General features: G+C 41.4%; 1 protein-coding gene and 1 long non-coding RNA gene across 2 annotated transcripts; both read right to left on the bottom strand.

Annotated features, from left to right (window-relative positions):
* On the bottom strand, positions 1-2,642 carry LOC119023349. The gene is made up of 4 exons (XM_037105201.1): positions 1,950-2,642; positions 1,387-1,585; positions 1,149-1,266; positions 1-839 (listed from the first exon to the last, which is right to left on the bottom strand). Exons 1-4 carry the CDS (start codon positions 2,195-2,197, stop codon positions 478-480), a joined length of 927 nt encoding a protein of 308 aa, XP_036961096.1. The 5' UTR covers positions 2,198-2,642; the 3' UTR covers positions 1-477.
* Positions 2,643-2,660: 18 nt separating this feature from the next.
* Positions 2,661-4,242, bottom strand: LOC119023350. Its single transcript, XR_005076243.1, has 3 exons — positions 3,693-4,242; positions 2,983-3,125; positions 2,661-2,879 (listed from the first exon to the last, which is right to left on the bottom strand). It is a non-coding gene; the product is annotated as an uncharacterized LOC119023350 (long non-coding RNA).
* Positions 4,243-10,834: the final 6,592 nt, after the last annotated feature.

Here is a 10,834-nt window from a genome sequence, read left to right as displayed (position 1 = left end):
AGTAAAAGTACCTTACTGGAAAATTACTCAAGAAAAAGTGAAAGTTGCCTGCTAGAATATTACTTGAGTAAAAGTAAAAAAGTAGCTAGTATTTACTGTACTTAAGTATCAAAAGTAAAAAGTGCTGTTAATAAACTGCAATCAGAAATTTGAGTTGTAACATTTTCTTTATTCCTGTTTAATTTAGTTTTTAAGTTTTGTTTAATTTGCAAAGTGTCACAAGACACTTAAACACTCAGAATAAAGGAGCTTCAACGCCTCCTTACATAAACCCAACCATATACAAAAATACACAAACATATCCTTACAGACCCGCATGCATGCATGCCTACCAACGTTCATACCCACTTGCATTCAATATAAAATAATTCCTAATGAACTCTTGGTGCTCGAAGGTGATGCAAACAAACAAAAACTTGATTGGTTGAACTTTAACATGACTTCAGTGCGACAGCACTTGAACTGTCCATCCAGTCATTACTGAACCCTGAGAAACTTTTTGTTCAACCTCAAAAGAAGTTGGTTCTCAAAATGGCGAGAACTCAGTCTCACTCTTCTTGGGCTGAAGACCAGACCAGCAATGCTAAACAGCCTTTCACATGCTGCTGAGGCAGGTAAAGGTGTGTTTAGCTTCAGAGACAGCTTGCACAAGGATGGGAAGGACTTCAGTGATTCCATTCTATCTGATGAGAAGGCCAAATATCCCTCCAGTTCTTTGGAGCTGTCTGTGTGAGGTGACTGCAGTGAGGAAAAGAAGTCTTCCTCATCAGAAGAGCTTGGGTTGCCACCATCAGACTGCAGGGGAGGTGCTTCAAGGTGTTCTCTGATGTAGTCGACTCCTGAATTGTGGTGAGGATGAAAATATGAATGATAAATGATAAATGAAATATAAATAATTTCTAACATGTTATCATAGTTTTGTACAAAATAGTTTGGTTTCGGTTATGACAACTATGTTGCAGTGTGAATTCTATGTTTGACATATGTGAATCATTGTTCATGCCGAAATAAAACACAATCAATTTTATTTTAAGGAATATAAATCACGCATTATTAATGCAACTATAACTGATCATTGAATTGCCAGTATTACAAGTCATACACGCCATACACTGTTATTTTTGGATGTTATTTGGATGTTGCCTTACCCATTCCGATGGTGGCATCATCCTTCGTCCAGGAAGTTCTGAATTTTGGGAGAAGAATCGCGGCTGCAATTAACTCCGGGTCTTGTGTCGTGTGGCCAAAACGTGTCTTCAATCCCGCCTGTATCAGAAATCAGAAACAATTGCATTACCATGTAAGCTTTCTCCTACTAAGGAGCGCAATAAAACAAGCTCTTGTTTTTTGTGATATTCCTTTGGCTGTTTTGCCATCCAGTCTTACCTGTAGAGCATCCACCAGAGGCCTGCAGTATTTCACCGTCAACTTGACTCGGTCAAGTTTAGCAGTCAACAGGTTGCTTGTGGGTAGTAGCCACCCCATCTGGACATTTTCTTCTGCCTGCAAGATGTTGGTGGCCTGGGCAACTGGGCTCATGACAGCGTTATACTCTGCAAGAAATGCAAGTTCAGCTGGATTGAACCTGTAATAAAAAACAAAAACATCACCATTCAATAACACTTCATAATCTGATGCAGAAAAGAATAACAGGATGAGTAAATAACTAAAATGGTAAGTGGAAGTAGGAATACAACTGCGATATAGTTAATATTTGAGCTGGGTAAACAGAAAATTTCACATTTTCAATTTAAAATAGGCTTTATTATTGGACAAACTGATTAATCCAGGTGTGTCTGACCTCACAAAAATAGTCAGACACACCTGGATTATTCAGTTTGTCCAATAATGTATGACAGGAAATATAAAAACTGGCTTAAGTTCAGGAAGTAGTGGAGCTGTGCATAAAGCCTGTTATGAAAACAATGATACTGTACATTATTACTTACATTGGAAGTTTGAACTCTGTGCAGATTACTCTGATGGCCCCCTCTCCCTTGTCTTTGATGATCCTTAGTAGTCTCTCCACTGCCAGAAAGAAGGAATTCCACCTGGTAACATTTGGGCTGAGCAGCTGGAGGGAGCACACATCTGAAACAGTTTCAGCTCCAAGTGTCGACCGGCAAGATTTGTTCCAGAGGGCACTGCACTTGCCAAATGTTGAACGGTGCATTTTCTTGTATGGCTCGTTGGACATTGCTTTTGCAGCATCAACTGTAGCGATGAGGTTGATTAGGTGACAAGCGCAGCGCTGGTGCTTTGGCAGCTCGAACTCCAAACCATCATCTTCGCTCAGAAGTCCTGACACATCCACAAACACCACTTCTTCACTCTCCTCTTCATCCTCTTCAGCCTCTCTTGGTTGAGATCGATCACCATCACTAACTGCTTCCACTGCACTGTTATCTTCACCAAAAACCTGGAAAGCTTTGACAAAATTAGAGCCGTTGTCTGTTGTTGTTCTGACGATCTTTCCTCTAATCCCAAACTCAGAATGGATATCATTGAGGGCATTTGCCAACAACTCGAAATTGTGCGAGCCTCTCAGCTGTTTGCAGGCTAGGGCTACCGAGCATCATCATTTGAGAGTGTCTGCGTCGATCCAGTGGGCAGTAACACCAATGAAGCTTCGTCTTCGGACAGACCAGCACTCAGCGGTGGTGGCGATATACTCAACTCCCCTCATGGCCTCAGTCACCGCTGTCTTCATCTCCTTGGCGGCCTCGTCCATCCTGGAGCCCAGCGTCACTCTTGTCATAATTTTTGCTCTGGCATTAGGCAGCAGATCCTTCACAAACTCTATAAATGGTTCTTGTTCAACCAGAGAGAGGGGCTGGAGTCCATGGACCACATGCTTCAAGACAGCTTTATCAAGTGACCTAAGATGAGAGAAGATAAGAAAACCAGGGATTTTTTCTTTTTTTTTTTTGCTACAGCAACAGTGACAGAGGAAGTACTGCAAATAAACAAGATAAAGCTTACCTTTGGGACACAGCAGAACAGGTGGTGGTCAGAAATGTGGTCATCTGCCTGTTGGTGCTGGTGGAGGGAGTCTCAGTTACAGGCCTCTTTCTTTTTGCTGATGTCAGCTCTTCATATTTTTTAAGTTGGTTTGGATGTTTTCTCTGGAGCAGTGAGAGAAACACATTGAGAGAGTGAGGATCTCACTGCCTTTTTGTCAGAGGGGCAGTAAGAAAAAAAAAAACAAGCAAACAAACAAACAAAAACGTAATCCTCGACTGTATAGTTTCACCGCGTGGAACAACACACTCTTTGCTTCACCATTAAAGTCTATTGACAGTGTCATGTCAATTTGACACTGACCTTCACACAACAACACTGTTTATTGCACTGACGCTTAATAAATGAATGAATGAATGAATGAGAAGAAAGTCATTAAAAAATGTGACCACTTGGAAAGATCATCACTGATAAATATGTCTAACTCCAGCGTTATATTTTTACAGTTGATTAACATACATGGCTAAATCATTAAATCTCCCTTCCAATCCATCCATGACTAACATTAAGTTACCTTGCACTGGATAACGTTCCTAACGTTACTACTACTAACGTAGCTAAGCTAGTAGCCGTTAGCGTTAGCTAACTAACACTATGAAAAATACAGTCAGTTAACGTTAACTAATAAAAATGAATATTGCAGGTCACAGGATTAGTCTTTTATAACTTACCTCAACGTGTTTCCTAAGATTGGATGGAGAGTTTTTGTAAGCCAATATCTCACTGTTTTTAGGAAGGCACAGCAGTCATTTCATCCGGTAGGAGGAATCTTTCACTCCGATGTAGCTGAACATTCCCCGCAGGTATGGCCACGGGTGTTCATCGTCATCGTCGTCGTCGTTGTCGTCTATGCTGGTTGTTTCAGCAGCAGGTTCAGGTTCAGTCGCCGATTCAGTCACCTCCATCTCTGACATTTTAGGCTTCTCTGTCTTCCTCCTTCTCTTCAAATAACATTAGAGACCCGACTTGTCTGAGACTACTGACATGATAATGCGACCATTAATTTGAAATGTACCCGCTGGCCGCTGATTTCATCCGCCGCACAACGGGGTAAACCAATGATAACGTCTTGCGGTCTGTATCTCCAGCATCATTGGCTACTAGTCCCACTACAACAAAACGAAGATTGTCCATTGGCTATCACGTTCCTTCTTATTTTGTAACGAGTAACGAGGATGCTCAGGTAAATGTAATGGAGTAAAAGTATTGATTTTTTTTTCGGAAAATGTAGTGAAGTAAAAGTCGTCAGAAACAGAAGTAGTAAAGTAAAGTACAAATATAAAAAAATACTACTTAAGTATAGTAACGAAGTATTTTTACTTCGTTACTATACAACACTGGTTGGGTATTTACACGAGACATTACAGGGTTTACATCCAGCGGGCCAAATGATCGCTTACGGCCCTTATAGTACTGATGAATTCCGGCCCTTCTGAAGTCCAACTGACACTTTGGTCCAATCAGAAACATATAATTTGCCCCGATCTAACCCTAGGGTCGTGGAAAGCCTGCTGTTATCCATCATTGAGATTAACTGAATCAGATCTGACCTGAATTAACATTTTTCAAGGGATCGCGGGATGTTTTTTGTGATGAAATGCTATAAATAAGATCCACAACTGCGACCAATCACAGGTCGGAATTTAAAAAGTGCACGTTCTATAGATACTTTATGAAAATTCTTTTTAGGCCATCTCAGCCAAATGGAGGCCAGTCATTTGAAAAGTAGAGCAATTTCAAATATGAAAACTGTGTGGTGAGGGAGTACCGGTTGTGACTGTGTGCCAGGCGCAGTAACTGGCAAAAAAAAAAAAGTTGGCACCATGAGTGATACGAGGACGACGGTAGAGGTCTATAAATACGTGTGGAACGCTTTGCTTGTTTGGAGTGAGATGATACTGAGGGCACGTGTCACGCACTGCCCCCAGATGTGTCAATCATGCCCATAGACACTGTGTCACTCGGGGGATGAACCCAAATACCGTATAACAGACATACCAAACCGCAGCCGAAGAGAAGTCCGGCGTCAACGCTGTCGACACTGAGTGTGCTGACGTCAAAGGATGTCTGCGGATGCAGTCATGCGCATAGAAGGATGCCGGCTCCAGCTGACAGCAGGGTACATGCTGTGCCTCTGACACGAAGTTGATCACTCCCCGCTGAGAGGTGCAGACGTGCACCAATCAGTTGGACCTTTTTTCAATGTTAAGACCTGTATGAGAACTTACTTTTGAAGACTTTGACGACATGAGAAAAATATAATCAATATTTCATTTTTGTTTGTTTCTTTGTTTTTTCTCCCACATCCTGACTTTGAAATAATGCTGGACCATTGAGGTGAACAGGTGCACAAATCTGGCTCTTTAAGACCCCTTTATGTGTAAACGGTTCAGAGGAGCGGATATGTTTTATTGGGACATTACAAAGAAAAAAAAAGAAAAGAAAAAAAAGAAGCATCTGGAGGGAGAAAGCGACGCGAGATCTTCCGTCCCTGAAGTTACAGCTTGTAGGCAAGTAGCTGCTACATGTGGCAGGTGGACATAACGTCGTTACAGTGTGGTGTTTAATCAGTGCCGGCCCTCAGTCATTCGGTGCCCTCGGCAAGATTTTAGCCGGCGCTAAGCTAACTCTGAAAGCATGAACATTTCTATTTTAAAAACATTAAGAAGGCTCCACACAACATTAATCTTTGCTCGCAGTATCACCAGGGTGTCTACACATGAACACGAGCATCGCGTCAGAGTGCCACTGCGCTCCATTGAATATTAGCTTGCTCGAAAACTAAACTAAGATAAATCTTAAAAGTGCCACTTTCGTCGTAATTATGCATTTACAGAAAGGTTTGACTCATATACATTCACAAATAGGACCTACAGGACCTACAAATACCTGGGGCTGCAGCTGGATGACAGGTTGGACTGGACAGCAAACATGGACGCTGTACACAGGAAAGGACAGAGCCATCTGTACTTCCTGAGAAGGCTGGGGTCCTTCAACATGTGCAAAAAACTGCTGCAGATGTTTTACCAGTCCGTGGTGGCCAGCGTCCTCTTCTACGCTGTGGTTTGCTGGGGAGGAAGCAGCAAGAAGAGGGACGCTGCCCGACTGGACAGACTGGTGAGGAGAGCTGGCTCAGTGGTGGGCACAGAGCTGGACTCTCTGGTGACTGTGGCAGAGAGAAGGACCCTGGACAAACTGCTGTCCATACTGGACAACACCCACCACCCTCTGCACAACACCTTCAGCAGGCAGAGGAGCGTGTTCAGTGGCAGACTGCTGTCTCAATCCTGCTCCACCAACAGACACAATAACTCTTTCGTCCCCCTGGCCATCAGGCTGTACAACAGCTCGCAGTGATGTCAGGAAGCACAATAGACAATGGACAAATGCACTCAGAAGCACTCATCTTTTATAGCCCAATTTAATTTAATTGTACACCGTCCCCTGTCCCCTTAATACTCTTTACCTCTATGTCACTTTATATTTTTAATATCACTTTATATTTTTAATATAGCTGATAGAGGTATTAAATGTATAAAACACTTAATCTTCTACAGTCACTTTATGTAAATAGTTACAGTTGTACAAAACATTTTTATAACATTTTTATTCCACATTTTTATTTCTACTCTTTCTTTGATATTGCATGTATGTTCAATGTTTGTTATTGCTACTGGATGCTTGAATTTCCACCGGGATCAATAAAGTATCTATCTAAATAACGCCTTGGTTGCTTTTTGTTTCATCTTAAGTCTATATTATTCTGGAGAAAACATTTAGCAGCAGAAGCAGTGCAAGCTATCATTTCTGTTTGAGTGCATCAGCCAGCTTCTTTTGATTTTTTCAGCATTGACTAAGACTCTGCTACAAAGTCATGTTGACACTCTCCCATCTTTGTTTTGGGGAAATGTGTGACTGCTGTTACTTGAACTTGTCCTCTGTGAACTAACTCTCATCTCACTTTGTCAGTTAGAAGAGATGCTCAGTCAGCAGGTCTATTGGTGCCTTTAGTCCTGATGCTGTGTCAGTCTGCTGTGCTGAGGTAGAGGGACAGCAGCACCTGATGCTGTGTCAGTCTGCTGTGCTGAGGTAGAGGGACAGCAGCACCTGATGCTGTGTCACTGGGCTGCTGCTGAAATATTTTAAGAGTGCATCTGAAGAGAGGTGTATATGCGACCACTGCATGTTACATTTTAATAAAAAAAATAATTAAAAAACAAAAACACATGCTTGATGTGTGCTATACATAATGCTAATATAGACAAATAATGAAAATGTGGTGAGATTTATTGTCATAGCAATACAGTTCAGTCTAACCAGAGTGCAACTGAAGTATGTTTCACCTATGAATGACATGGGAAAGCTAAGGTGTGGAGTATTAATGTTACACCATTGTACAGGGGAATAATAAATGAGACACATGGACACGTTGTAATGCACTTTTTCAAAAATACACAATTTTCCCAACATTACATTGCTATCAAATCAGCAACTGTTATAACAACTGTCATCTCCAAAGATTGTTCAGTTAGAAAAATAAAACATTGTACTGGAAACATAAAATATCTTTACAATGGTTTAAATCAGAATTGACAAACTGTGCTTTCAAATGGACAGCAAACTGTCTAGTAACATCAACTCATGTTTTACATCCTGTTCTATTCAAATATAAATGAAAGTACATCACATCTGTTATGTGTAGTAGTCATAACCAAAGTTATATCCTGCAAAATGGAAGCTATTAGCATCACTCTTTTACCCATACAAATAAAAGAATAACAGTGCTACATGGCTATCATCAAGTATTCTCATTAAATGTCAAACATTGCACACAAACGGTACAACTACGCCTCTGAAACAATGTCGTCCGCTCCGCACAACGCAGCTAGCAAGAAAGCTACATTCAAGTGAACAAAACGTGTTAGCTCTCAAAGTTACTGCAAACTCACGGCATAGAAAACACAGAAACATGTCAAAACCCGATTATGTTCACTTTTTTTTTTACCTGTAAAGAGGAGTAATAAATGAGAAACGTGGATACGACGTTGCTTCCGTCACGTCCAGTGTTGTAATGGACGAGTGAAAACACCGTCTTCCCCTCTACCGTCTGGGCTCAGACACAAGCAATCGAAACCCGAACACCAGAGGTGATTTGAGGATTAGCTTTCAAGAAATAACTTAGAAGAAGCAGCACTTTAGGAAACAATATAAAACAGTAATCAGAGAGCTCTTCCAAAATAACAAGGAATTAGTTATGTTTTAAACACAGATATCCCTTTTAGCTTATCACTCTATGCTTGTTTGTCTAGAAGACCAGAGTAACAGATAACAGATCACTCGATCAGCAGATCACAAAGAATTTCGTCTTAATCCACTTGTTTTAACCTTTATAATTACTTATGATGTTGTGTTTTTAACCATGTACTTTCATGAATTAAAGCATTCTTTTGTTTACTATTCTTAGCAAAATAACACAAGTTTTAAAAGCACTTTAGCATTTTTAACAGCACTTTTTTAACCATTACATTAACAGTAATACACTTTAACTGCACTTTAACACTGATTTAAACTTTAAGAAACATAATCTGTGACACAATGAACTAAAGGCTTACAACGACCCTATTACAAAGGGGATGGAAAACTAATGGCATTTTAACTGACAAACAAGCAGGACAGACACCTGCAAAATAACACCTGAACAGGCCAAACGTTAACTTTCCAAATGTCCCTGATGAATTTAGGGTGGAGAAACATTAACACTCGTCGACTTAGCTATTTATTGATTATTAAACAATGCTGCTATCATCCGAAGTAAGCTAGCAAGCTAACACTCTACTCCAACAATAGTAACTACGATGCATTAAACTATTCATTTCCTTTCACTTCATCACATACACGTTACTGTACCTGTATCTTCTTCTTCACGTCTTCCTCTTCGTTCCTTCTTTCCTTTCACTGGTTGCCGGACGGTTGGTCTTGGGGTCTCGGTCCAGTCAGGTTCAGGCAGCTGGCCTCTCGACCCGCCCCCTCACAGAGGACAGGTACAGTGCAACCAGCCAGGAAACCGGAAAAAAAGGCTTCTCCGTTATTCAATAGTCTTTGCTATGACGTTATGTTGCTGTGGGCTTATGTAATATTTCAAAATATTACTAGCAATGGCACTGATAAAATATATGTATATATTTTTTATTTTTTATTATCATTATTTTTTCCATTTGCCCATCCACCTTGTTCCTGACTGCGTGAGTTTACCCATGGTTCATAGCGGTATTCGGTGATGCTCTTCTGGTTGAACTGGCTGACCTCGGTGTTTACGCTAGCGTAGCTGTCATGCTCGTTCTAAAATCTGGCTTTTAACACAAAGAAAGCAACAGAATGGATAAAATCAGAGGTGGATACACAGTACTGATGTTTTAATAAGTTGTGAGGACAGTTCTCACAGTGCTTCACCCGTCACTTCTCAAGGAGTGGGCAGATGACATGAAGCATTAGCCCGACGTTAGCTACATCAACAGTTAATTATCTTATATTTTGTGGAGGTGTTGACGGTGGAGAATTACGCAGTTAGTAAAGCACAGAAGCATACAGCTACCTGCACAGTAACAAAATAGGGAAATTACTGTTGAAGAAGGCAGCGGTAAGGTTAGCGCCCAGCCACAGCGTCAATCAAGCTTAACATACAGCGTGGAAAATGCTGAAGGAAAGTGGAGTCGTGGACACAGGTGGCTGCTCGGACATTGTCGGGTCAGGGAAGTCATGCAGCAGATACATGTGGAAGATATTCACAAACCCAAATATTTATTTTAATGTCAACGCGACGAGCAACGCTAGTCCCCGTTCCTCCTTCCTCAGCATGGCGTTTAGGGCGCAGGGCACGGACATGTTTGTCTAAGTTGTTAATGTACGACACCAGACGTTTCTGAAAAAAACTTCAATTTTCAGCAGTTGTTGTGGCAACCAACAACGGCACATATTGTACCCGAGCTCGTCTTAAAAACTATTTAGCACTTATGACCTAACGCTAGTTGTTCAGGGCTGGCTTGGCGGCAGCGGTCCATCATGCAGTTGCAAGGCAACCGGAAACAGAAAACCTGGCGGAAGTAGTTATCTGTCATGGCAGCCCCCATAGGCTTCTGAGGAAACAGGAGGATACTGCCTATGCCCAGGGCCGGCTCTGACAGCAACGGCTCGCGTGGACTGCAAATCAGGGCTGGTTTTAATGTTCCCCACAAAGATTTTTATAAGTATCTCCAAATTCGTCATTTTATAGGATCTCTCTTGAAGACAGGCGGGATACGCATGAGATTGTCAGAACTGGACAACACTATAGTTCTGGCAAAGTCTCCTAAAGGACTGATTTCCAAGATTTATACTTCACTACTTTATTCTGATTCTTCTGGTTGTGACTCTCTGAAGTTGTTGTGGGAGCGTGATCTGGAGGTGACGTTTGCTCCTGTAGACTGGGACAAGATCTGCAGCGGGATTTTTCCTAAATGTACCTCAATCTCTATACATGAACAGAACTTTAAATGTTTTCACAGAACTTACTACACTCCTGTTCGCCTCCAGAATATGTTTCCTGACACTTCCAACCTTTGTTATAAATGTAAGACACACAAAGGTACATTTATCCATGTGTTTTGGTCATGTGACCACATCCAGACTTTCTGGAAGGGGGTTCACTCTGTAATCCAGGAGGTCACTGGTAAACAGCTCTTGCTGACTCCTTCTTTCTTTTTACTTAACCATGATGGTCCAGACAATTCTTTGGACACAGACACCAAATCTCTGTTGATGATTCTTTTGTTCCTGG

This window comes from Acanthopagrus latus, chromosome 7 (genome assembly GCF_904848185.1).
Source record: "Acanthopagrus latus isolate v.2019 chromosome 7, fAcaLat1.1, whole genome shotgun sequence".
NCBI lineage: Eukaryota > Metazoa > Chordata > Actinopteri > Spariformes > Sparidae > Acanthopagrus > Acanthopagrus latus.
This window is presented reverse-complemented; position numbering and strand designations above follow the sequence as displayed.

Bases quoted from the DNA above. Each gene is read 5' to 3' on its own strand.
- LOC119023349 (XM_037105201.1), bottom strand. From the start codon at position 2,197: ATGTCCAACGAGCCATACAAGAAAATGCACCGTTCAACATTTGGCAAG. The intron at 1,267-1,386 runs GTAAGACTGGAT...TTTCTGATACAG, and splicing joins CTCTGGTGGATGCTCTACAG to GCGGGATTGAAGACACGTTT. The intron at 840-1,148 runs GTAAGGCAACAT...ACCACAATTCAG, and splicing joins TGATGCCACCATCGGAATGG to GAGTCGACTACATCAGAGAA.